Below are 24,665 nucleotides of genomic sequence, written 5' to 3'. Positions count from 1 at the left end.
AACCAAGTCATCCCCTCTCTTTCAATCACAAAGCAACACGTGCAAGTGCCGGACCACCCTCAGACGTAGGTTGTGACGCTGAGAGTGGGATCAAGAGTTGATGTTGCTATTTTGGGAGCGTCATTGTGATGCTAAACTTTGGTCATTTGCTCTCTCTCCCCTTCGTATCATACGCTTTACACTTATGGAAAATGCTTGTTTATTCAATAATAATAATTATTATTATAATTTTTATAAAAGATAATAATAATGTAATGGCTGTTATTGCAAATACTTGTCGAGTCAGTCTAATAGTAGGCGTCACACTGAGTGAGATAAGGTTTTGCTGCCACCCACTGGCCGTATTAAAAACATCTGTTTTGAAATCATAATGGACATATTGACCTCTTGTGACTAGACTAAGTATATGAAAAAAAGAAATTAGGATAATGCGCAAAATAATTAGGTAGAATATGTCGATTAAGAGTAACAATTTTTTTTACGAACAAGTAATCATTCTATCACATACTGTTTTAAGGAAAAAGCGCCATTTTTAATTATTATTATTTTTTTTTTAAAGTTTTCCAATAATCAGAAATATCATGACATTTTTCTAAATTGAATTACGATTTAACAATTTCCCCAATCTTTACTTCTGCATGGAGCTGTATGAATTTGACATCATATAGCTCTATTTTATGCATTATAAAGGTTCACACTGACTTTTCCTGATTTTAGAAATAAAATTACAATATTTTATTATCTGAAAATAACAAAAAAGCAATCTAAAGAGTTTTTTTTCCACTTTTTCTCTGCACAGCACTACAATGTTCTCTGTATGTGACAAAAAAAAGTTAGGCTCTCACTATCCTGCTCACCTTTATCTCCTGTAGGATTTGCTCAGACTTCTTAGTTGTAATCTCATTTCCTCTAATCCATCCCTCCTCTAGTCCCCAGTGTGCGCCATCACACTGAAATGCACACATGTAGTGAACATTCTCTCTTTTTACCAGCAGCCATTCATGTTGTTGGACTACTGCTGTCGTTGCTGTGGATTCACGCTGATCAAACGTCATGGACCCCTTTCTCTCAAGACCACACCCAGTGATACATGGGTAAGCACGCGCCCGAGGCGTAGAAGATTCTGGTGGAGATCACAGCGATTCTTGCTTCAGACTGTGTGGCGTTTTCTAGGCGACAAATCTCATGCCATGAAACTTCTCATCTGAGAGCAAATTTTTTTAGGAAGAAGAAAATGAAAATGGGTTGCTAATGTATTCATGGCCAAATGAAGTCTGAGCTTAACTCACGGGGCACCAGCAAGTCTATAGTTTTCTAGTGATGTCTAGCCTGGATCTGCCGAACAAGTCAGGGAGTTAGTTCAGGTGTTTAGCTGGGTCTGATGGCATTAGCTCCGGCTCAGCTGCGTTTCCCCCCCTCAAACCATATATAACCTCTTGGCTGTCAGTGCTAAAATGAGCACTTCAGCTGCCCTAGATATTCAAGAAAACGGTTTGTCAGCTTCTTCATAAAAAAGACTATAACTCAATCTGCACTTCAAAAGATCTGAATTGATATTTGACTTGTCAGAACAGGATTATTATGAGCAGCAACAGTCAGATTAGAAGTGTGCCCGGGAGCAAACGTGCACTAGGCCTGCGCTCAACCCCACCCTGGCAAACATCCCATTGTTTAATGTCATTAGTTACGCTCGGTGTTGCAGTGGCTGAGATGTCAGCTCTGAGGACGCTCTTTTATCTCCTAAGTGTCCTGTCACACACTTCCTGTCCAGATAATCGTCTCTGACGGGGGCTGTTTTCTGAGTTCCAGGCTGGTTTTGAAGTCGTGTGCGTTCATTGATGTAATGGTGAGCGGTTGACCCGACTTGTCCTGGCAGGATGTGTTCAGTGGCTGCATGTCCAGCAGAGTTTCAACACACGTTTGAGAACTGAACATGTGTTGGCTGTGTGAGGAATACAGTCGTATGCCAGAGATATCTCAGCCTCTTTTCAATCCCCTGTAACCTGCAAGAGAGGTGATGTGGAAAACTGACTGGAGTTTCTCTTCAGGTCGTCCTGCAGAATCTGTTGATGTGCATGGTCTGCTTCTACTCTCTCTACTACATGGTCGTCAGTCTTTGCATTGGACTGCTCAGGTAACACACACTCTTGTATTGCTATCCTTGTGGGGTCGTTGCCGTAACCCTTTCCCCAGCCTCCCATCGTCCAAAACAAATGGCTAACCTCAACCAGGACTCTGAACCAAGCTTAAACCCAATTAAAATTACCCAGTTATTTTGAAGTCTTCATCTTGAAATTGAGGCTTAACCTCATGGGGTCCAGCCAAATCTCCCCACTAAGTCATACAGTCCTCACCAGGATAATGTTTTGTCAAGAATTGGTCCCTTCAAAGTAGGATAAACAGGCCTACACACACTCACACACAAACGCACACACATGATAGTTTTATTGTACCTAATGTTTCTTTATTTAAGCAACTAAAACATGCAATTTAGTCTTTACTGTTTATACCACTATAAATACTTAAATATTATACTTAACCCTGGGTTGGAGGGTAGATCTCCACACAAAAAAAACATTTTAGATACAACACTTTAAGTGTTAGCTCCATATGAATAAACATGTCTGTGTCAAGGTCCTTAACTGAGGCCAGAAAACAGCATGTACATCTGTAGTAAAACCCTAGCTCTCTTGTGCCCCCTAGTGGACATATACCAGGGCTTTGGGCGAGCTTTGAACACATAGTAGCTGATAAGCTTGGATTTCAACTCTCTTGCCTTGTAATTTCTTGTACCTAATCTGAGCAACAATGACAAGATGTATTTCTGCAGGGTTCATGAAATCAACAGCTTGTTGGCTCCCTTTGACTACACAACACAGCCATCATGGCAGAATCCAAAATATCTGGGTGAGTCTGGAAACCAGCTTGTTCAATTTCAGGTCAACATTTCAGAGTTCTGAGGGAAAAAAAAAAGTAATGACCTGTATGTGGTTTGTTCCCCCAGTCGGTGTCATTTCAACAGAGGTCACCTATCTTCTGGGAGGGCTGGTCTTCGCCTGGATTGTGGAGGAGTGGGTTTGGGACTATGCCATCACGGTCACACTGCTGCATGTCGCCATGACAGTAGCAGGTCAATACAAACAAAGACATATAGTGGATCAAACAGGGTATTAGCTGATTAGAATTACACTGCTGAAATGTATATAACTGCACACGTCGGTCACGTTAAATTGAGTCAGAGTTTGATAGAGTTTCATGACCAAAACATTGGAAACATTAAGAGATAGTTAGGAAGGTCTGCAGTAGCACGTCTCCATATTACTTGAGGTTTTCCTCACTGTAAAAGTGTGTGGATTTGATGCTTTTAATAACCTCATGTTATATTTAACCTCAGCGTTTCTGTTTGTCCTCGCAGTAATGTCAGATTTCCCTTCAGCTGAGCACTGGTGGATCGCCCTCGGTAAGCCTCTCCTCATCCACGTGCATCTCTAATGGACATCCATGCACTTCCCAGAACTGAAACACTCCCACATTTTTCAACCTGTATCTATATCCGGACAACATCCTCCGTTTGTGTCCGGCTCTGAGGCCTTCATTTGATTGTTTAATGTCTCCTTGTGTAGGTTCAGGCCTGGTGATGATGATATTTGCTGGTCAACTTCTGGCTTATAGACTCTTCAGAAACAACTTTGTGTATCCTGAGGAGCTACAGAACTTCTGATGGACAACTTTGAACACAACTTTTGTGTACACAGCCTCGTGTTAATATATACAGTTCAACTTGGTACAACTTTTTCTAACACTCTGTACAGTATAAATATTGTTTTGTATTCTCTGTTTACTAAAATTACATTGCAAAAAGTTGTATAGATAGATTTGTTAATTAGTGCACTCATGAAAGCAAATACAGAATAAAAACGTTTAATTTTGAGCCAATGTAGGGAAGTTGTATTTATGTGATGTGATTTTTTTTTCGTCACATATGATCTAGGTACATTAAATACCTCATGCAACATCACGACAATTGTGTTTGTTTGTGTCAAAATATCCCCCAACACTTGTCTTTGTTTTGATTTGCTTTCTGTCCTGGAGGAAAAAGATGAATTAAACATTGGCGTGGATCTTAACACATTTCAACTAACATCCTTAAACACTATGTTTTTTGCCGACTTGTTTTACTTCATACCTTCGATAAAAATTGTATTTCTGTCACGATAGGAGTCAAAACTTTGAACCGTATCATGTTATTTAATAAACAAAACAAAACAAGCAAAAAAGAAGATAACTCAATCATTGTATGATTTTCAGTTTTTATCTTCCATAATTCCAAAAACATTTCATCATTCGAGCCGTGTGGGATAACCGCGTGATCTTATTGGTTAATTAGATCACGTGACGGGGTTCGCAAACTGCCACATCAAACTAAGTGTATTGTGAGTTGTTTGAGCCTGAAGAAAACTAGGAGAATCCCGGTTAAGAGTATTCTATCGGCGCGATGCCCAATAATGGAGAAACAAACGTCCAGGGGACGCAACCGACGAGCGCGGGAGCTGCTGCGGTGAGTTCACCTGTAGTAGCTGGTGAGTTAGCTACGAAGTGGGCTAACGGTGTCTGCCGCCAAAATAAATGTTTTGGCCTTAAACATAGTTTCTAATAGTGTATTGTTTTCCTAGTGGTGTTTGCAGCAAATCTCTTTTTCAAAATGAACTTCATAACTCGCTTAAAGTACAGCTTTATAGCATTTTACTTGACTACTGTGTCTGTAGAAGAGGTGATAATGTTGAGTTTGACCCCGTTTTGTCACTGTAGAGTTCATTTGAGCGCCTGGCTCACCAGATGCAAGATGTCCTGGGTGACGGAGGGATCTTGAAACAGGTGGTCCAGCCGGGAGAAGGACCTCTTATTCCTCAAAAGGCTTCAGTATTGAGTATGTTTCCTCATATAAGAAGCTCCTGATCATGTTCTTGGAGTATAGACTGACAGGCCCGACTGTTTCTGACAGTGCATTACTCTGCTTACCTGGAGAGCTCCAGCCGACCTTTTGAAAGCAACACTTACATGAAGCATCCCAACATAATGAAGTTGGGAAGAGGTTAGTGATATTAATGGTATTCTTCATTTGACATGTGTGTAAAGGTCTTTGTTGAATAAATCTAAATCCCTTAAGATGTGACTCTGGCTGGACTTGAACTGGGGCTGTTAACCATGAAGAAGGGCGAATTCTCTCGCTTCCTCTTTTGGCCTCAGTATGCGTACGGAGAGATGGGATGTCCTCCACTCATCCCTCCTGCTTCCATCATTCTGTATGAGGTAGAAGTTCTTGACTTTCTGGACTCCGATATGGATGAATTTGTCTCTCTGAGTCCAGTGAGTACACAAACTAATCTCTGCCAATGGTCAATAAATTATCAAGTCATTTCCCCCCCTGTGCTTTCCCAGGAAGAGCAGAACTCTGCTTCTCTGCCCACACTCATCAAAGTTGTAGATACCCTGCGTGAATTTGGGAACCGTCGCTTCAGGCAGAGAAACTTCTTCAATGCCAAGGGCTGTTATAAACAGGTATCCTGGCCTCCGCTGAAGGGAGTGTACACAAACTGTTCAACTCTAATCTGATGCCCAGGCCACGACTCTGCTGGCGAACAGAGAAACACAAAGTGATGCAGAAAGGAAGGAGATCCGAGCCTCGCAGCTGCTCCTCTATCTGAATCTGTCACTCACTGAACTGCGGTTAGACAGCCCACAAAAGGCCCTGAAACATGCCAACAATGCCTTGGAGATCGATCCCAGCAACACCAAGGCTCTTTTCCGCGGCGGACAGGTCAGACTTTCACACGTGTGAATTGACAATAGGAAAATAAATAACATTCATCATTTGATCATGATAAAAAAAAATGAATTTATTAGCTGTCACAGTAGGTTGCAATTGCAAAGAAATATATAAACATTCCTATCAATAAAATGTGCAATGGAACATGCCAGCATCAGAAGAGAGATCAAGTTTCTACGTGGAGCAAGAAAATTCCTCTTCTTCCATAAGTGAAGCCTTATTTTCACTCTTCTTTTGTTCTGGCTCAGGCATACGCGGAGCTGGGTGACTATGAGCGAGCTCAAGACTGCCTCATCCTGGCCCAGGCCAGAAAGCCCTTCGACACCAACATAAACAACCTCCTGAAGACAGTGGCATTGTAAGCGGATCCAGAAAGTCATCAAAATCTTAAAGTCACTCAGCGTGTTTTCATATGTTTGAACCTCAGTTGGCTCAAAGACAGCCAGGATAAGGAGAGAGACATGTGCCGCAAGATGTTCAAGGACTTGCGTGGCCTATAAAGTAAGTTGTTTCTAATTTTTCCTGTGAAGTCAAAAAAGCTGTCTTTCTGCTCAGCGTTCCTCTAGGTTTGCTGTCTGAATGGCAGATGCGATTGGCACTTACTCACTTTTTATTAGACATGGAATTTTAACAAACGTTTCAATGATTTGGGTCGTAATCTTAGTGTGATTGACAGCCAAGTGTGTTTCACACGCCACACCGTGACTGAGCGTAGCACCGAAGCAGCCATTTCTGAGTCACAAAAAAAATCATCCGGATGGAGAAAATCCAGTGGAACTGATGTTAAACATGGCCACAATAAGACAGGAAGTGTTAAGCAATTGAAACTAAAGTGCAAAAATCTGAGTCAGCCAAAACAATGTGAGAAAACTGACAAAATATAGGAGGGATTTAGTACCTGAAGAACAGTCTGAAGTCTGGGAAAATAATACTGATGCATTGCTGTAAAGTGGGATCATCCTTTTTATGAAAAATAGCACACCATATTTGAGATTCATGACATATGTAACGTAGCAGCTGATGTATCTTTGTGAAAAAAAATGTGTTTCTCATTTCTACAATTAAAGGAGGTGCCCAAAACAAGTAGTGCCCTCAGAGGATTTCAGTGAGGCAAATGGACTTAAGTTTGGACTGAAGAGCCTTTTGGGAAAGGGCAAGGGCAAGTCCCGTTGCCTTATTTAAATCCACTAAGTACACTGACCTGGATGAATGGCAAGTCTGCACAAATGGGCCTTAAAAAAAACTAAAGATATTTAAAGAAATGTCTCTGTCTCTGATAAAATGGCTGCCCTGGTGGAAGTCAAAGCAGCTGTGACCAGTGTATACTGATGCAAACACTGTGTTCTCCCTTGTACCTGTAATGTATAACCAAACCTTATGTTTTTATCACTTTTTCTAATTCATTTGCATGATCAATATTCTCTTTTTTACAGGGGATTCAGAAGATAATCTCAAGACAAATTGTTTCTGTTGAAGTAAACATTAGAATGAGGCAGATAGCTGCTCCTGAGAACAGATCAGATCGAGGATCGAGTTTTGGTTTTCTTTGGCGTGTGTTTTGTTCCTGCCTTCCTGTTAAATAAAAGCCTAATTCAGTCTGGAGTTTGGTGGTGTTGCCCCACAGTGATGTAAATCTAATGCCATCAGGGTTAATCTCTGTAATCCCATTCATCATAGCCCAAGTATTGACCTGCTTATTAATTTCAAGAAGTAACTAGCTGTGAAGTAGCATCCCGACGGCTGTGTGTGTTGTATTGATGGAATGTTGTCACTGCGACTGTGTACTGCTTCCCTGTAATGGGTTGGTGCTGATATATTCAAATTTTACACATTTTTTTGTTCATTTGTTGTTAAAGCATGTTTGGAATGGCTGCTGTCTGTAGACATCTCATGTTTTCCATCTTCCCCTGGATACATTAATACAAGAGTGGATGAGCTCCCCGGGGCCGGCCCAGTCGGTGATGACCGGAAAAGCACTCTTTTGGATCAATATTTCCATAAAAGATTTACGCCTGCTGCTGATTTATACTGATGGAACATAAGTGCAGTGTTATAAATCGGATCAGACCAAGTAAGTTAAAGTGACTCTTCGGATGTACGTTTCTGACTATTTAGCATTTATCTTCTTTGTCACCGTTTCAGGACCCACTTTAGCTGCAGAGCCGTCGGACGTACGTGGGAGGAGCGGTCGGAGGGGCGGGGGTGGGGTCGGGGGGGATGTAAGTGGGATTGTTAAGAGGGGAGAAGTGCTGTAGATGGATGAAGCAGCAGGAAGGAAGAGAGGAGGGGCAGATGGAATAGAAGGAAAATCTGATTGACCTCTTTGGCTAATCGACTTGTCACAGTGTGTGTTTTCACCGCCGGGCCCGTCTGCGAGCACATGGTCAGGAGGTGGCTGTCTGGAAGACACGGACCCTGGACACAGCCTCACCATGGTGTCCAGACTGACCTACTACCTGCATTTAAGGTAAGTATCACTGTGCACCTGCTGTTCCTTCGAACCAAAACGTGCTTCAATTTACAAGGAGTTCAGCAAAATGACTAGTTAACCGACTCAATAGCTGTGCACTGGTATCAGTCCAGTACACTGTGATCGATTCTTACTGTCAACTAAGGTGTAAGTCTCAGATAATTTAGGTTTCTTTCTGAACACCTGCTTTATTTACTACCCTTCTCCTTGGTGTAAAAAAAAAAAAAAAGGTGTTTTTGTTTCTGTTTTCTATCCAGGTTTAGCCAGTGAATGGATGGGTGGAATGGTTTTGATGTTATATTGATGTTGCCAGATATATTCTGTCATATCATACCGATCCATGCTGTGTAAATTTTAAGTACTTGACCATGCATTAAATCCAGAAATCAGAAGTGCTGGTTTTGTCATCAAGATATTGGATCATACCAAAAAAAATAGTTTTATTAGGCAGTGTGACTGAAGTCGGCCCTTGTGGATCTTCCCTCAACCGACATTAAATCTAATTGTAAAAACTGCACTTTTTTAAAATATATATTTTTTTAAGATAAATCTGCCTCATCACTCTTGGATTTGAGACTTGTGTTGTCCTTCTTATCTTGGTTGATCCACTACTTTTTTCATTTGATATAGATGCTGTAGAATCTGTCTCAGTAACTAGCAACATTGTAGTTTTGGAAAAAAAAAAAGTCAGGGTCTCTCTGTTAGGAGACAGAAGGTGGAGAGAGGTGTGTTATCACAGGGTTAATACTGAGCCTAAAGGAAAAACATAGACGGAGTTAGAAGTTGGATGGAAAATTAAAATGGCTTCTTAGTTTCTGTAGGCTTAAACACCTCTACTAACGTAAATTAAGCCTTACATAACTATTTTGTATTAGCTTCAACTAATAAAGGCCATTATTGTGGCATGTAATAGTTTTTATGTTTCTGAAATGGATGTGAGGGTGGCGCCGTTTTGCGTCAAACCAGCACTGTGGATTTATCACAAGCATTTTCCCCCATTCTTATATCGATAATAAAAGAAACACTGGATCTAATTTCTGAACTTAAAAACGTCCTAGTGTGTGCCTCATGTTTCACTTCTAAGTAATATGCACATCTTTGTTCGGCGTTGGCAGAAACACATCAAGTCTGGGTGGGAAAAAAAAGAGTTTGGGATTTAAGATGAAGTCACATTCAAAAGAAACACACATTTTCACTGAATATTACATCAGTCTTTCGAGAAACTAAAGCTACTCAACATTATCTCGAATGATTCTTATCATGTGTCATATGTATCAAACTAGCAAGTCTTTTCAAAAGGTCATAACTGTGTATTCAGTTAAGTATAATTCGATGCAAGATGTTTTCCTTAATTTTATTCCAGTTGATGTTACTGCAACTGCATTGTAATCATCTTATTTAAATTAACTGTTTTGTTTTGTTTTTTTAAATCATCAATGTAAGCAACCCTGTATGAGTCTTTTTATACTTGCTGCGGTCTTGTACCGTCCTATCATTCAAGTTTCGTCTTTGGGAGGAAGCGAGTGTGAAACCTCCAACCACAATACATTAGAAAGTTTGTGGTGAGATTGTGTCCGTGCGTGAGCCTTGGTCAGATATGGGTTTTTAATAGCTTGATTTCTTAGAAGCGTAATGTTGCATTTATTCCATGAAGTCATTTCAAATGTAATATATCAATCTGTCTTTCTCTGGCAGATCTAGTGGGGTTTTACGTCATGTGACCTTTCCACACAACGACTCGTTCATGTTACGTCATTTTTCGGATGTAGTTGAAAAGGAAGACAAACTAAAAAGTTGCGGTCTTTCCGCCAGGAGGTGGCGTCACTAACTCTTTGAAAGTTGAGTTGCAGCTTCTAGCCAATGGCAGCTGCCCGTGGGTGTGACCTGCCGTCCGTGCCGCTCCTCTCCCGCAGTCATGCTCGGGTTCCCGAGAAAGACGAGAGGAGACCGAGTCGCAGGGAGAACCGAGGGAGTTTAGAAGCCACAGTGGATCAGAAGAACCATGGAGGAGACATAAATCGAGCAGGAGATACCGCGTCCCACCGGAGATCGGATGAGAAGAGCGACAGGAAAAAGAAGATCAGCGGGGAAACATGAGTCGGCAGCTGCAGCCACAGGGAGTGGTGTTAACGGGTTACCACAGCAACGCTGAGCTGTTGCCCCAAACTGGACCATGCGGGTCCGAGCAGGAGCACAGGTGGGACACGTGGGTGTGATTCTTTAGTGACAGAAATGGCGTGTATGTGGCCGGCAAAGGGCAAAGGTCAGTTCATGTTTACTTGCTGAGCGTTCCTCGCTGTCATTACCTCTTCAGTACCCAGCCTCATCGGCGTTTCACCTCCACGAGACTCCACCTTCAGCTCCTTCGTTTCCCCCCGATCAGCACGTTACGCAGACTCGGCAACGAAAATGGGAAGAAGCTTTCATCCTGAAACACTGGTTCCACGTTTCCAGCTCCGTCGTGATCTAGAGCGCGAGTTCGACGGCTCAGTAAATATTTACATCATGATTCATTCATTTTATTTTATTTTTTATTTTATATATTTTATGACATATTGTACACGTGAACAACAGTATGCATGCAGCCCAGAAAAAAGAGATATTATCCGACTTGAACAAAAAAGTTAGACTAAAAACGTCAGTGAACCCTATAGAGGGTTCACATCTTTATATATGTATATATATATGATGCCATGTAAGAGACATTATTGACATGTAGAATTTGGGAGATGTATGAAGTGAATTTGAACTTAAATGTTTTTGGGGTCAGTGTTATGGGTAAATAGATAAGTTATTGTCCCTTATCATAGCCACTCTTTACTCCTAAACTACTAAATTTCCCCCCAAAAAACTGACTCTTACGGTCTCCTGGAGACCAGTCCAAAACCTGGCTCCACTCCTGCTAAACATCCGCTGGACTTTATGACCGTTATCTCAGACGTGACTGACGTCCAGGCTTGCAAAAGCCCTGCTCCAAGCCTTGGCTATCTGTCACCTGAACTTTATAGAGATTCTTCAGCAGGCACACCCCAAACCAGGTCAGCATTTCAGATTATTGATCATAATTCTAAAGATGGAACGTTTTTACCACTCATTTCAAAGTCAAAATCACACGTTTAGTTTGGAAAATTGCAATATGAAACTTAGTGTTTGGTCTCTAATAACAGGAATGGTTCAGAGAGCTGTAGCTGTTGCACTGCATTATGGGATGTGCAGTACCAGTGCTGTTGTAAGTCACACTCAGTTTTCCTCTTTAAGGCTCTTGCTTCGGTTATTTTGTTAGTAGCATGATGAGCAAATGTATTGGATGAGAGCGCTGAGTGATGAACTGTTGTCAGTGAAGTAGAATGAGTACTGCGTTCCCTTCAGATGCAATGAAAGGAATGTACTGAGGATCGTTCCTTGTGGAGCCCCATTGATGCAACAACTGATACATTGTCAATTCGGTTGAGGTCACATGATGCATCACGCTGCCAAATTCTTGTGTGAACGGTTTTCATTCATTCATTCATCGTCCATACTAATTGGGTTCCATGGCGGAGCTGACTACTTCTGTGTAGTATTTATAGTTCATTGTGTTCCACTGTGTGTAGCAAGCTGCTTGCAATGAGGAAGCGGACCGGTCCGAACCTGGAAGCTGTTTAAGGATGGGAAATTTTTTATTAATGACAGCCGTGTTTACACTGGAGGTGAGCCTTGTGCGTGTGAGTCTGTAGTTGTTTACACCTTTAAACTTCTCCCGTTAACAACTGTCCTGCAGTCAGAGGTCCAGATGGTGGACAAATAGACACACCATCCCAGTGTGTGTCAGCGCTGTTTACCGCGTGCATGTGTTCCAGATGGCTTCTCCAGCGTGGTAGAAAAAAAAACAGCATCATGTTACAGCCTTTGTCTCACCTCCCACGGCCGTGTGTGTGTTCCGTGTCTAGGTTAACTTGTGTAGACTTGTTGTTGTCTCTGTTTCCTCTGACAGGAAATAAGAGACATAACGCTGCTGGACGTGTTCCAACTGTGGACGTGAGCGATGACCTCCTAGCTAGCTGGCATCTGCTACAGCGGTCTGCAGGCCACTGATTTTCTCTTTAGCGCTTGTTTAGCGTGCAAAAGTGGCTGGTTACCAGGCTCTGAATTTGGGACCAACTTTGTCCCAATGAGACGCGACCAGTGAGCTGTTTTATCTTACAAAAATCTAATCATGACAAGTTGTTTTTATTTTGTTTTTGTGTTTACTTCCAGTGCAATTGGGTGTAATATTACTTTTAATTTTTCCACATCTATCTTTTTGGGGGATTATGGTTCACATTTGTGCTGGGTTTTAATCCTCCAAGTTCTCCTGAGGTTGGCTGGGTTCCAGTGTGACTCAGTAAAAAGAGGAGACTCACACACACTTCTATTGCTGGGGACATTGTGTGGTTTCTCATTGCTTCATTCCCTAAACCTAACCATCCAAAACACATGACTAACTTTTTACCAGGACTTAGAACCAAACTGAAACCCTGAAAACCTGAAAATGATGACCCGGTTATTTTGAAGTCTTCATCCTCAAATTGAGGCTTAACCTTGTGGTGTCCAGCCAAATGTGGCCAAGTGCTGACAAGGATAATGATTTGTCCCCACAAAGTAAGATAAGCACTCCCACACACGCACACACACGGTTCACATTAATTTACTGAAGGAAGCTGCACAGGCTGCTGCAGAAATGTAGTGCGGCCGGCAAAGGAAATGAGAGGAAACTGGGCTGTAAAAATAAACACTATATATATATATATATATATATATATATATATATATATATATATATATATATGTGTGTGTGTAATACAAAGACACAGGGAGCCATGAAAGCTGTCACTGTAAATAAGGGTTATTCCACCAAATACCGTGTCCAGAAAGAGGAACTCCTGTCTCTTAGCAGCAGCTGGCACCTGTCAATCTGACCACACTGACTCTTCTCATCACGGGCCTGTCTCACATGACCACAGCTGTCTCATTTCGTGTGAGCACACCTACTATTAAAAGCTTCTTCTGATGAATTGAGATTCAAAATTGAGTGAATGAATTCATAACGGGTGAGTGTTGGTGTGCCTGAGTGAACTTTTGAGCTTGAATTCACTTCTAATTGTTTATATTTTTGACTGTGTCAGTGGAATTTCTCGTCTGTGGAGGGTCAACAGGATTTATGAAGGTGTTCATGTGCGTCTTGTTAGTGCTCTCAGTTGGCGGTTTCCTCTATTTGCTTGTTTGTTTCTTCCTTGAGCCGAAAGAGGGGAAGTTGGGAGGCTGTTTATGGATCTGAACATGTCATGGAGAGAGAGAGGAGAGAGAGAGGAGCTTGGACTACGCATTTCCCTATATTGTTGCTCCAAAATCATCCTTCGTCCAAAAACACTCAGTAATTTCTCAGAGAAAAGTGTTGCTGAATCTCAGAATTAAATCTCTATAGCTTTGAAGCAGATCTCTGCATAGTTTTGCACACTGTGCTGGTGGTTGTTGCTGTTGTAACCAGCAGGTGGTGAACCACTGGACTCTAGTTGAGCCTCACTGTTGTATTTCCCCCCCCAATCATCACTGTGTACCTTCATAAATTTCCCTCTTCACTGATGTATGATTTACGGACCATTGAAGGTGAATGATTAACTCCACCTGTGTGTTCCGTTCCTCTGCTTCAACAAATGTTCTCGTGTTTCACTTCATTCGCCAGCATTTCCAACATTCCGAATTGCTGAAGTCACCACAGTACAGAGCAACATTACTGTGGCTGATAAGACCGACTGTAGTGGCAAAAATGAGATGGAAACCTCCCCGCTGCTATCAGGTGGGGTTGATCTTAACATCTCACTGGGTGGAGCAGATTCGAAACGTTACGATCGGGAATGAAAGAGGTAGTTGAGGAAGGGACAGAAATGCCAGTGGAAGGAGAGAGGTTGATGAAAGCCTTAAAGACGCTGAAGAAAGAGACTAATTCGCTGCTGTGGACTCACTTGTAGGTAAAATTTCGGATCCTTTTTTTTTAAACACGCATCGGTGGAGGTTGGTTGCGGGTAGAGGGGCTTGAAGTCTGGGGTGGAATGTGACCTGACTCAGCGTGGGGTGCAGTAATCCTCCGCTTGTAAGCCCACAGGAATTATTTTTGCTTTAACATGCTTTCTGCCGGACGGGAATGAGGTTTTTCTCCGTCCAGTTGCTTCCTTTATATGGTCAGTTATCCATCGTCGATTAGTTGAGCAGCTATAGGCTGCCCTTCTTGTAAGAGACTTGTGGCTGTTCTGTTTTGAGGCGTTCCACAGGGGTCGATGTTGGATCCTCTGCTGTTTTTCAAATTATGTAAAGATTACTATAGAGGATAAATGAAGTGGTGCTCTTATGAAATGTAAAAGAAATAAACTATGTAATGTAAAAGGGAGGCGTGTAGCATTCACTTCAAGAAAATAATACATTTATTGGTTTGTTTTTTTGTTGTAATAATATCGGTTTTTTTAAGCGGTTGTTATTTTATTTTGGCTGATATTTCAGACTGATATTCTAATAATTCCCGTGAACCTCCAACCTCCTGGTGATATGTGGTACCTCTCGCTTAATGCTTCCTGAGCCTTAACAAAAAAACAAATTAATTTTGAAAAAAACACCTCAGAAGAAATATGTACATACATACAACAACAAGGCATATAACTTTTAAAAACAGAAGAAGAGAAATGAAACAGAAAAAAAACATTTTACATTTTGTCCCGAAGTAATATCTTATCTGGAGGTCTTATTTTTGCAATATCAGTAAAATAAAAATCTATTATTGTATTTATTTTTTTCAAAATAGTTGACTGCAAAGTCCTTCACATTTATTAGAAAATAAGTAATAATATCCTGTTAGCATAAGTGATGTGTTAATACCAAACTGCTGCGCCATGACATGGTAGTTCTGACTTGTAACTATCAAAATAGTAAGTACACATTACTCAGAGGTTAGAAGCTGAAGTCGTGCCTCTCTGAAACCCGCGTGGGCTTTTTTATGAGCGCTATCACTGTGACGCAGCAATAACAACATCGCTGTTCAAGGTCCAATGTTCAGCTGCAGGTGAAACTCAGGTGAATTTTCCGCCCATCACTTGGGAGTGATCGATTCCAAAGGCAAAAAATAGACTATATTGACCAATAAAGGTAACAGAAGGGCACTTGAAGCGTTCATTGATAAAAAAAAAAAAAAGTTTGTTTTTTTTCAATGAGGAAAACAATGCTTTGTTGTTGTTGTTTTTTATTAGTAACATATTGGTATTATTTTTTTTTTCTCAAATTAAAGTGTCTTTTATTTATGTAAGTTGATAATTGTACAAAAATGGTGAACTAATTTAAAAATATTTACTCAAACACTGTGGCAATGTTTTTCGTGACTTTTTTTTCCTGCAATGGTCAATAATAACCTGAAAAAAAAAATCTAAAATTCATATTTTTTTTATTCTTTCAGTCGCCGAGCCGGCCACTATACTCTCCAACAGAACCAGAGCAACCATCACACCGACAGATATGCACCGTCTGCTACCACCAACAGCGCAAAGACGGCGAGCACAGAGTCACCACCTGTCACAAACTCCAGTACAACATCGTACCCCAAGTCTCACCAAGGGTCCAGCCCCAAGCCGGGCTCCAGCCCGAGACACAGCCCCAATGTCAGGCCCAGGACGAGGCCGCCATGTCAGCGAAGCAACTCACAGGTAGGAGACAAATCTGGAATGACGTCGTGACAAACTGGCTTCTCTGTTAAAACTGACCTTAAAAAGGTGATGTCGCATTCAATTGATATTTGATTGTAGTTGTAAAGTGACTCATAAAGTGAAAACCTCAGGTGTTGGGTATCAATAGTAATGAGTCGTAGAATGAATGGGTGAGTCATACAAAGCAATTAACACAGTAATAACTGAAGTTCTCCTTCCATTGATCTGCTCTGACTCTGCCATTTGAATATGGAACAAATAATGCAGAGACCCAGTATCTTTACATGAAGCTGCTTCAAAAGTCTGTGAAGGAGGCTTGGTGTTTTGGCCTTCACAGCTGCAGCAGTGGCTTTGTTTTTATAGTGTTTCAACAATCCCTGTGTTGCGCAGTGAGATTCTTTGTCAGATAAAGGAGCATCAAGGCTGAAGTGTGAGGATGGTCACAAACAAAGCAGGCTGGATTTGCATCCCCTCCTGAGCTGCCATGCTTTGACTTTACTCCAGCAGTGGCACTTGAGATTTCTTCTCTTGTGAGAGTGTCTTTTGTAGACAGTTAAGTAGTACTAGTATTATGCTTTGCTTCTTTAGAATTCACATTGGAAAGCCAGAGTTTGCGCAATATATATATTTGAATTTTTGTCAATAGTCAAGTTGTTTTTATGGACCACCTCACCTTTGTCCATTACTGTACCTTTGTCCGCCTCACAGTGTGGCTTCTCTCCCTTTTAGTGGCTTAACTTTGGAGTGGCAAGGCAGATAACTCAGAAGAAGGAGATTTAATGTGCAATGTCTGCAGCCTTTGGCTTCACGCACTTCTAACTTTCCCTTTCCTTCGAGTCATAGCATAAAAACCTACTCATCATGTTACCAGAACCATGGGGTTTAAGGCGCACACCCAACAAGTCACTCACCACAAATCACATAATTATAATGTCAGTAACATTTCGTGATGGGGCTGGTCATCTTCTCCGCGAAACTGATGTGACCAAGGCAGTGATGTTAAATAGCTTAGCGTTTATGCAATCTCACTGGCAACACTTTTGAATGAGTGTGCAGTTTTATTTTTGACTGTTTTTAGAACTGCACAGTTAGCAACTCAGAATACTAAAAGCGTTTTGAGATTACCTTGAAATATGAACGCGTTCGATTAAAATAAATCTGAAATTTTGAATTTTTTTTCACTGTTCCGCTGATACTGCTTTTACATGGTAAACAGACAAACAAACAAACAATTCCAGGAATAATCTCAACTTTCCCATTCATTTTGTGTGTCTGATACTTCATCTTCAACATCCTAACTTGGTTGATAGTGAAGCCAGTGGTCACTAGTAGTAAATTAAGAGTAAATGTTGTAATGGCCTTAGAAAGAATTTCACATTTTCTTTTTCGTCTTAGATGTTCAGCGGTGTTTTCTATTGTCACTGAAAGTACTGTCACGTGTGATGCTTAGGACTCCCTGGATGAGCTGCAGATGGACGACTATTGGAAGGAGGTGGAGAACATCACTCGCTCCGGAGAAGGAGCGGGGAGGGGGGACAGCGGAGGAGAGGGTGATGTGCCTGAGGAAGAACAGCAGAAAATTCCTGAGGGTAGGACATTCCATCTCTTGGACGGATAGATTCATTAGATTTTTTTCCCAACTATCTCCTTCAGTTCTTCCTTATTTGGTGTTTTCATTCTGTAGTCACATAACAGCAATAAGAGTTCGGAGCCATCTGCATGGGCTTTGGATAAATCAGAGCATTAAAACTGAACTGATGGGCAGACTTTAATATTTCATATTATCTCTGTTCTTGAATAAGATTCTGCCTGTGGGTGAATATTTGATACTCAAGACTTGTGTGTGATCTCTCGCTGTTTATAAGAACTATTGTTCTCACGCTTCCTGGAATGTTTTTGTTGATTTAGCTCTGCGTGTGTGAACTTCCTTTCCCTGCACCTGTGACTGTGGCACGGTGTGTTCCTGTCCCCTGCGTTGCTTCTGTCGCTTCTTTCAATGGTAGAAACCTTGAATAAAATGGGTATATAATCTCTTGTTGGCGTCTTTCAGAGGGCGAGCAGGAGGAGGCGTGGCTTGCGGAGGCGGGACTAGCACGCTTGGTCAACGATTCATTGGCTGCCGACCAGGAGCAGGTGTTAATCATCTCCCTGTTATCTTCAAGCAATAAATCCTGTTTTATTTTACACGACACATTTCTTTCATTCACATGTGTTGTTAGCCATTGATCCAAGCTCGAAGATTTTTGTATGGTACAGTCATAATATGTGTCTTACTTTATGTATTTGAATAGGAAATTAACTTCAGAAATTATATACAATAAAGAACTGTCCTAATATTTTTGATATAGTTTAGGAGTCATATTCATTTTGTGACAGAACCATGTTTATTAAATGAGAACCTGCCTTTGATGGTCCCAGGGTTGTGTATTTCTACTTTTTTTCTGCCTGACTTGACAGTGTTTTGTGTTCCATTGGGTGACAGGAGGAGGACAGCGCCGCGTTTCTGTTCACTCTCACCAAAACTCAGGCGGCGGCGGTGGAACGTCGAGTCACTACACTGCAGCAGACGTTGCAACGGCGACATAATCGACAACATAATCACCCCGATGTCAGAGATATATTCCGACCACCTGAAAAGGTAAAAATCATTTACCATTTCATTGAGATGCAGGTACAAAACACCGCAGTTCTGAAGGCAAAATTGGGACCCAACCAGATATGAACAAGGTGGTGGTGGTGATTAGTAAATGTTTATGATATTTTTTTAAATTGTGGGAAGAAAATAAAGATAATTAACTAATATGCATCTATATATATTTTACATTAAGGTAAAACTACTCTGTATTTCACCAGCCATAGTAAGAGTGACATTTTAAGAACATCTATTTCGATGATCTTAAGCATTTGGAGACGTCTATAAATAGGTTTGAAGGACTGAATATAAATTCAACATCTCTTTTTCTTATTTTCGGGTTTGATATTAATAGGCACAGTTAGAAGTGGATAGCCTCAGATGTCATGTTGTGATCTTCTTTGCCTCCTGCAGGTGAAGGAGCCCAGTAAACTCAAAGAGGGAAGTGAAAATGGACCAAATGCTGTCGGTCCTTCTGGTTAGTGACACATATACAATCCTCATGCACAAAGAGTTGGAGTCAGCTTGGTGGCCTAAACTGTGGCCTAAATGTACTTCTTCTTAGTGACTCACAGGGGAAGATTGCTCTCTTTGCATGTCAAAACAGCATGTGAAAAACAGCTCTTGGTTTGTTTGTTAAGCAGTTCTTAAACGGATGGTTTTATTCAAAGTCAAGGGTTTTTTTTCTGTGCTTATGAATGTTTAAATGTCTGCTAAAGTTAAACAGTCTCTCCAGCTACATAAACACATTTGAAATTCATGTTCTTCCTTCCCTGACAGAACCAGAGACGGTCATGAACATGGAAGTAGCTTTTTCTGAGCAGGCGCTCAGTTACCGGGACAACTATCAACGATTAATGGTCACCGCCTGTCCAAACTCACCAGATGACAAACTGCCGGTTAGTCACTCGCTCAGGCGTGATGCTCTCTCTCTCACACACACACACACACACACACACACACGCACACATGAGTGTGGAATGATGTGTGAGAGCAAGTACTACAGCTTTAGGTAAATATTGATACACTGGTGAAATACATCACTATGTAAATACAGTGAATGGAAAACCAGTGACGCTTTTTTTTTTGTCAAAAATAATTTTGAATGAGAAGACCATGATTTATCACAACACTTTACTAAATCATAACAAACTTTATTAAACCTCTCACAGCTGAAATGTAACTGATAGAATCCTCTTTTAATGTCTGTCACAAAACCCATGTGTTAACTTGAGCACAAATAACTGAAAACAAGTCAATATTTGTCATCTTTAGTATAGTAGGAGCTCATCTAGGTTTCTTGTACCTGGCGGGAAGTTAATCTTACTGCTTTCTTTGTAATAATTCTGGTGAAAAGCCATGTGCCTGTGCGCATGTTTATAGGGCCATCTAGTGGCTGACTGTGTTAAAAACAGTAGCTGTATCCATTTAAATTAAAATGAATTAAATCCTTAATAATTGACGTTTCTTTTTGCCTTTTCCAGAACTTTCGGCTGCTACGAGACAAAACTGGCCAGACCAGAATTTGGGATCTTTCCCCTCTGGATATGAAGAAGGTATGCACACTGCAGTGTATCATGTATGTACATGTACTGCAGGGCTAATGCTGAACGAAGACACCTTACAGAAGATACTTCCTTGAAGTAGTTGGGCCCGTGTTGACCAGCAAGGGGGAATTTAATCTTTAATTTAATTTTTTTTTACATTTAGAGCCATAGTTTTCTGTAAAAAAATAAAATAAAAAAATCTGCGTCTCTCAGGTTCGGCGACTGGCTCTGGTGGAGATGACGGCTCTGTTTGACACGAGTGGGATCGACCTGAAGGCGCACAAACCTGCTAAAGTGAAGACCAAAGGTGACAGATTCTCTATCATGATAGTAACACAGCTAAAGAAGCAGATGTCCAACCCTCATTTAGAGCAGTGACATCTATTGAAGTTGGAAATCCTGTTTGTTACTGTATGTGTGTTTGCACTGAAGCATTTACTTTAGATTTGTGATTGTAGAAAGTGGCCTGTTCGGGGTTCCTCTGACCACTTTACTGGATCAGGATCAGAAGAGGGGGGCCGGAACTAAAGTGCCATTAATACTACAAAGGGTGAGTAGTTTTTGTTTTTCTTTCATAGAAAAATACCTGAGCGAAATTAAGTAGATCTTATTGTGATTCTCCTCAGCTTATCTCTCATATAGAGGAGGAAGGATTAGATACAGAGGGGTTACTTCGGATCCCTGGGGTGGCCTCCAGAGTCAAGGTACTTTAAACCCATTACAGTGACATTTCCAACCCAATGTCCTCGCGTCTTGTTTTACCATATCTAGTTACTGACAATGAAGTGATCCATTCTTCCTGCTCCCTTCCAAAAATGCAGTCGCTGCGCCAGGAGCTTGAAACTTCCTTCTACGACGAGACGTTTCCATGGAAACAGCTGAAACCACATGATGCCGCTAGTCTTCTGAAGCTGTTCATCAGGGAGCTGCCGCATCCACTGCTGACTGTCGAATACCTCAACGCTTTCATTGCGGTCAACAGTGAGTGGAGTTTTTGGCGTTTTGCGATCACGTGTTTGAACCCAGAGAAACATTTCTTTGCCCTTCAGAACTTCCCACGAAGAAGCAGCAACTGCAGGCTCTGAGTCTGCTGGTGCTGCTGCTGCCCGAGGCCAATCGGGACAGTTTAAAGGTAGACGCACTTCCTGTTTCCTGCTGTTAAATTTTATGCTGCCACTTCAGGATTGCTTTTTTCTTCTAGGCTTTAGTGGAGTTTTTCCAGCACGTCATTGAGCATCAGACCCAAAACAAGATGAGCCTCAACAACGTCTCTGTCATTATGGCCCCTAACATCTTCATGTTCAAGGCGTGTCGCTTAAAGGTCACCGAGCAGCAGGAGTTCTCCATGGCGACCAGCACCGCCAACATCGTCCGGCTTCTCATCCGCTACCAGAATCTTCTCTGGACTGTGAGCCGAGTTAACCATTAAGCTAGGTTTGAGCCACTCAATGACCTGCGTGTGTCTGAACAGATCCCCAAGTTCATCCTGCTCCAGGTCCGACAGCAAAACATGAAGCAAAGCAAAGAGAGGGCTGTGAGGAAGTTGCTGAAGAAGATAACCACAGAAAAGCCCTCAGACAGACCCGCTGTTGAGGTAACCTTTGACTGTCTTCAGGTCAAGTCGACTGTTAGAGATGAGAAGACAGTGTAGTGTGTGGTTGTGAAAGTAGTGTCCATTTATAACCAGACGGTGATTAAAAACAGCCTGTGGCCTTGTGGGGAGTTGGAACGGCTGCTTCCATCATCAGCCAGCATCTAATGGATACGCCGTATGCTGAATTAAACTGTAGTATTATTGGCTGGAGAGCATTTTTTTAATCCGTTTTTCACATATATGATACAGTTCGAAATGCAAAATAAGCAAAAAAATTCACTATCCAAATACGCTACAGGAATAAAAATCATGTAAAAATAAAATGATCCCACCCACACCATCTCAGTTTCTCGCCGCAACAAACAGTTTGCTGCTTTTATCACTTGCATTGGTGGAACATTAATTCTAACATGTATACATATATACCTACATACACATATGCATATACATACATATACACATGCACATGTAAAGTAAATCAGGATTTTTCAAATGTGTGGTTAATGTCAACTTCTCCTCGTGTCTGTGGGGATCTGTGGAGTTGACCATCGTAGCAGGATACGTTTCTTAGCCAAAAACAAAAGTATGGTTAACAATGACTTGGTGTGTGCATCAAAGGAAATCCCAGGAATGTAGTTGAGTAAATAAAAAGAGAGTGTCATTGGAAACAGTTTCTCCTGAATAACAATGAGCGTCTCTCCAGAATATTTCAGCGACATGACCAAAGACAGTGAATGTTCGTCCCTTTGTGAGTTTTGCACTTGAAGGACTGGAGAGCATTTTAATAGCAACAAACTATGACCTTATATCAGCATGTTGGATGTTTTTATTGTGCGTAAACTCTGAAAATAAAGTGTGCTTAGCAACCATTTTACAAGTGATGAGCTGATAAAACCTCATGAAATATTTAATAAGTTTAATAAGTAAGTAGCCCTTAGGTTTAAAAAGGTTCCATTGGAATAGTTGTTCAAAGATTATAATGCGAGTTTGCCATCTAGTGGCCGCTGTAAGGGACTACATTGTTTCATGAAACTTACACTGCTAAAGACTGTTAAAGAAGCAGCATTGACAATTTCCTATTCTTTCCTTTGTGTTTGTCAGCAGGAGAGTTCCCAAGGAATCATCCGTGTCCAGGCTCCACAGTTCAGTAAAGTGTCGATGGCTGTTCAGCTGACGGAAGAGTTACAAGCCGCTGATGTATTAATGCGCTTTGTCAGCCAAGATAGGTAATGACTAACTCCCATGTTATGTATTCTGAGATACTCCCAGTGTTCTTATTTTTTTCTCTTCATACTCACAGCTCGGTGGCACTGAAGCGAGAAGATTTGAATCTCTATGAGATCGGAGGAAATATCAGTAAGCTATTAGATGAGGCCAGTGCTTTTTGTGTGTGTTTTTGAATTGGGATTTTACTTATTTATTTGTTCATTTTTGTCTTTAGTATGATCACTTGAAGAAGCATATAGAGCAGTACTGGTTATTTATTATATTTAACAAGCCATTTAACAGCTTGTGTTCATCTGTTCCATTTTCTCAGAGGAGAGATGTTTGGATGAGGAGACATTTATGAAAGATCTTCACCAGCTGAACCCCACAGCAGAGTTCGTCATCAGATCTGTGCAGCGATGAAGTCAGCGATGCATCATCTCCTCCTGCTGGCCACTCCGTTGAATCACCGCCGTGACCTTCCTCCAACAATGGTGTCGCATTACAACTTGGTTCCAGAGTTCAATACATCAGAGTGGAAGGAGAGTCGCAGCCAACGCCCATCTGAACAAGCAAAATAGCAGGCTGAAGACATTCGATATTTTTGCCTTATGGATCTTTGTGAGGGCAGAAGCACCACTGAACATGTCTCCTGTATGCATATGTAGCAGCCTCGCCACTCCTTATGTCCTCTGACCCCATAGATACTGCGAGACTTTGTGCCACTAACATGTGGTTATTTAACATTATACGCTCAAGACTCCACTATATAAGAGATGTGTTGTTCATCTCATATGCAATCCATGAATTTCCTATCAAAATAAGGGATATGAAAGCACAATATTATCAGTTCTCACACATATATCATCCATCTTAAGGGAAATGGTGACGCCATGACCTGCTTGTATAGAAGCGGTGAGCGTCACTGTCGAGGTGGTTGGTTTCCATTTGATATCTAAAAGATCAACTGCTCCATATTTCAAACCACCAGAGAACCATGACCTTGTTGTTTGTATAAAGCCTGGTTATATAAGCTCATATGGCTGGCGTCAAGCCTCACACACTTTGCACCAAAGACTTGACTGTACAATATTTTATTTTTAAGACCCTAATGCTGCATCGAAAGTGTCCTTGTAAAGTGATACACACTTGATTCTTATAATGTCCGGCTGCTATAATTGTGTGCCCTTATTTCTGTCTCCAATAGACACATGCACTGTCACATTTGTTTTCAATTCGTCCCCTTGCACTTCTTCCAATCTTCAATTCAGAATCGTGACTGGTTGTCTTTGAAAGTTGTGTATGGCCTTGTACTATCCGGTACACTGTGAATTATTTGTGCAAATGTTTATGTGTTAATTCTGCCTCCGAAATGACCACTATAAACTGCCTGTAAATAAACATGTAGTTATGAATTGCTGCCTCTGCCTTTTTTTATGGATTTGATTTGGCATTGATGCAATTCATTTACTTCCGTCTGAATGAATGTTTAACATTGAACATTATGACAACTTTACAAAGGACTCATGGATGACATTGGTGAGAATTATTTATATTATTATTATTATTATAAAGATATATCTTAAGCTTGCATAGATAATATAACCAGTTACCAGTGAAATATTTTTAGACGAATTATTTCTTTTGTTTACCAGTATTAATGAATCTCCCTGCAAATATATACAT

The 24,665-nt window shown here is 41.1% G+C and overlaps 3 protein-coding genes across 10 annotated transcripts; all 3 read left to right on the top strand.

Moving 5' to 3' along the window:
* The first annotated feature begins 926 nt into the window (after positions 1–926).
* On the top strand, positions 927–4,009 carry tmem244 (transmembrane protein 244). The gene is made up of 6 exons (XM_053887866.1): positions 927–1,094; positions 2,049–2,134; positions 2,831–2,907; positions 3,005–3,130; positions 3,416–3,460; positions 3,624–4,009. The coding sequence occupies exons 1-6, from the start codon at positions 1,002–1,004 to the stop codon at positions 3,719–3,721; spliced, it is 525 nt and encodes a 174-aa protein (XP_053743841.1). The 5' UTR covers positions 927–1,001; the 3' UTR covers positions 3,722–4,009.
* A 338-nt stretch (positions 4,010–4,347) lies between these two features.
* Positions 4,348–7,993, top strand: fkbp6 (FKBP prolyl isomerase 6). 3 transcript variants are annotated; one of them, XM_053887865.1, is made up of 9 exons: positions 4,348–4,558; positions 4,810–4,927; positions 5,003–5,092; positions 5,168–5,310; positions 5,440–5,559; positions 5,621–5,818; positions 6,076–6,185; positions 6,255–6,328; positions 7,261–7,990. In XM_053887865.1, the coding sequence occupies exons 1-8, from the start codon at positions 4,496–4,498 to the stop codon at positions 6,325–6,327; spliced, it is 915 nt and encodes a 304-aa protein (XP_053743840.1). In that variant the 5' UTR covers positions 4,348–4,495; the 3' UTR covers position 6,328; positions 7,261–7,990. The 3 variants fall into 3 exon arrangements, with proteins under 3 accessions (XP_053743840.1, XP_053743839.1, XP_053743838.1); XM_053887864.1 differs by having other exon boundaries at positions 5,168–5,367; positions 7,261–7,989; XM_053887863.1 differs by having other exon boundaries at positions 5,168–5,559; positions 7,261–7,993.
* Positions 7,994–8,120: 127 nt separating this feature from the next.
* arhgap18 (Rho GTPase activating protein 18) lies at positions 8,121–24,364 on the top strand. 6 transcript variants are annotated; one of them, XM_053843950.1, is made up of 18 exons: positions 8,121–8,294; positions 15,754–16,000; positions 17,451–17,589; positions 18,051–18,133; positions 18,483–18,638; positions 19,047–19,110; positions 19,413–19,531; positions 20,117–20,188; positions 20,393–20,486; positions 20,638–20,729; positions 20,806–20,883; positions 21,001–21,160; positions 21,229–21,311; positions 21,381–21,587; positions 21,651–21,773; positions 22,875–22,999; positions 23,074–23,129; positions 23,311–24,364. In XM_053843950.1, exons 1-18 carry the CDS (start codon positions 8,260–8,262, stop codon positions 23,400–23,402), a joined length of 2,025 nt encoding a protein of 674 aa, XP_053699925.1. In that variant the 5' UTR covers positions 8,121–8,259; the 3' UTR covers positions 23,403–24,364. The 6 variants fall into 6 exon arrangements, with proteins under 6 accessions (XP_053699925.1, XP_053699924.1, XP_053699927.1 ...); XM_053843949.1 differs by lacking the exon at positions 8,121–8,294 and adding an exon at positions 9,453–10,494; XM_053843952.1 differs by lacking the exon at positions 8,121–8,294 and adding an exon at positions 9,455–10,494 and having other exon boundaries at positions 22,878–22,999.
* Positions 24,365–24,665: the final 301 nt, after the last annotated feature.

This window comes from Synchiropus splendidus, chromosome 15, assembly GCF_027744825.2.
Source record: "Synchiropus splendidus isolate RoL2022-P1 chromosome 15, RoL_Sspl_1.0, whole genome shotgun sequence".
Classification (NCBI taxonomy): domain Eukaryota; kingdom Metazoa; phylum Chordata; class Actinopteri; order Syngnathiformes; family Callionymidae; genus Synchiropus; species Synchiropus splendidus.
The sequence above is the reverse complement of the archived record's forward strand: the minus strand, read 5'-3'. Positions and strand labels throughout refer to the sequence as shown.

Bases quoted from the DNA above. Each gene is read 5' to 3' on its own strand.
- tmem244 (XM_053887866.1), top strand. From the start codon at position 1,002: ATGTTGTTGGACTACTGCTGTCGTTGCTGTGGATTCACGCTGATCAAA. The intron at 2,908-3,004 runs GTGAGTCTGGAA...TTGTTCCCCCAG, and splicing joins GCAGAATCCAAAATATCTGG to TCGGTGTCATTTCAACAGAG. The intron at 3,461-3,623 runs GTAAGCCTCTCC...CTCCTTGTGTAG, and splicing joins GCACTGGTGGATCGCCCTCG to GTTCAGGCCTGGTGATGATG.
- fkbp6 (XM_053887863.1), top strand. From the start codon at position 4,496: ATGCCCAATAATGGAGAAACAAACGTCCAGGGGACGCAACCGACGAGC. The intron at 4,559-4,809 runs GTGAGTTCACCT...TTGTCACTGTAG, and splicing joins CGAGCGCGGGAGCTGCTGCG to AGTTCATTTGAGCGCCTGGC. The intron at 5,093-5,167 runs GTTAGTGATATT...AAATCCCTTAAG, and splicing joins CATAATGAAGTTGGGAAGAG to ATGTGACTCTGGCTGGACTT.
- arhgap18 (XM_053843947.1), top strand. From the start codon at position 14,171: ATGAAAGAGGTAGTTGAGGAAGGGACAGAAATGCCAGTGGAAGGAGAG. The intron at 18,134-18,482 runs GTGTTAATCATC...ATTGGGTGACAG, and splicing joins TGGCTGCCGACCAGGAGCAG to GAGGAGGACAGCGCCGCGTT. The intron at 21,588-21,650 runs GTGAGCCGAGTT...GTGTCTGAACAG, and splicing joins ACCAGAATCTTCTCTGGACT to ATCCCCAAGTTCATCCTGCT.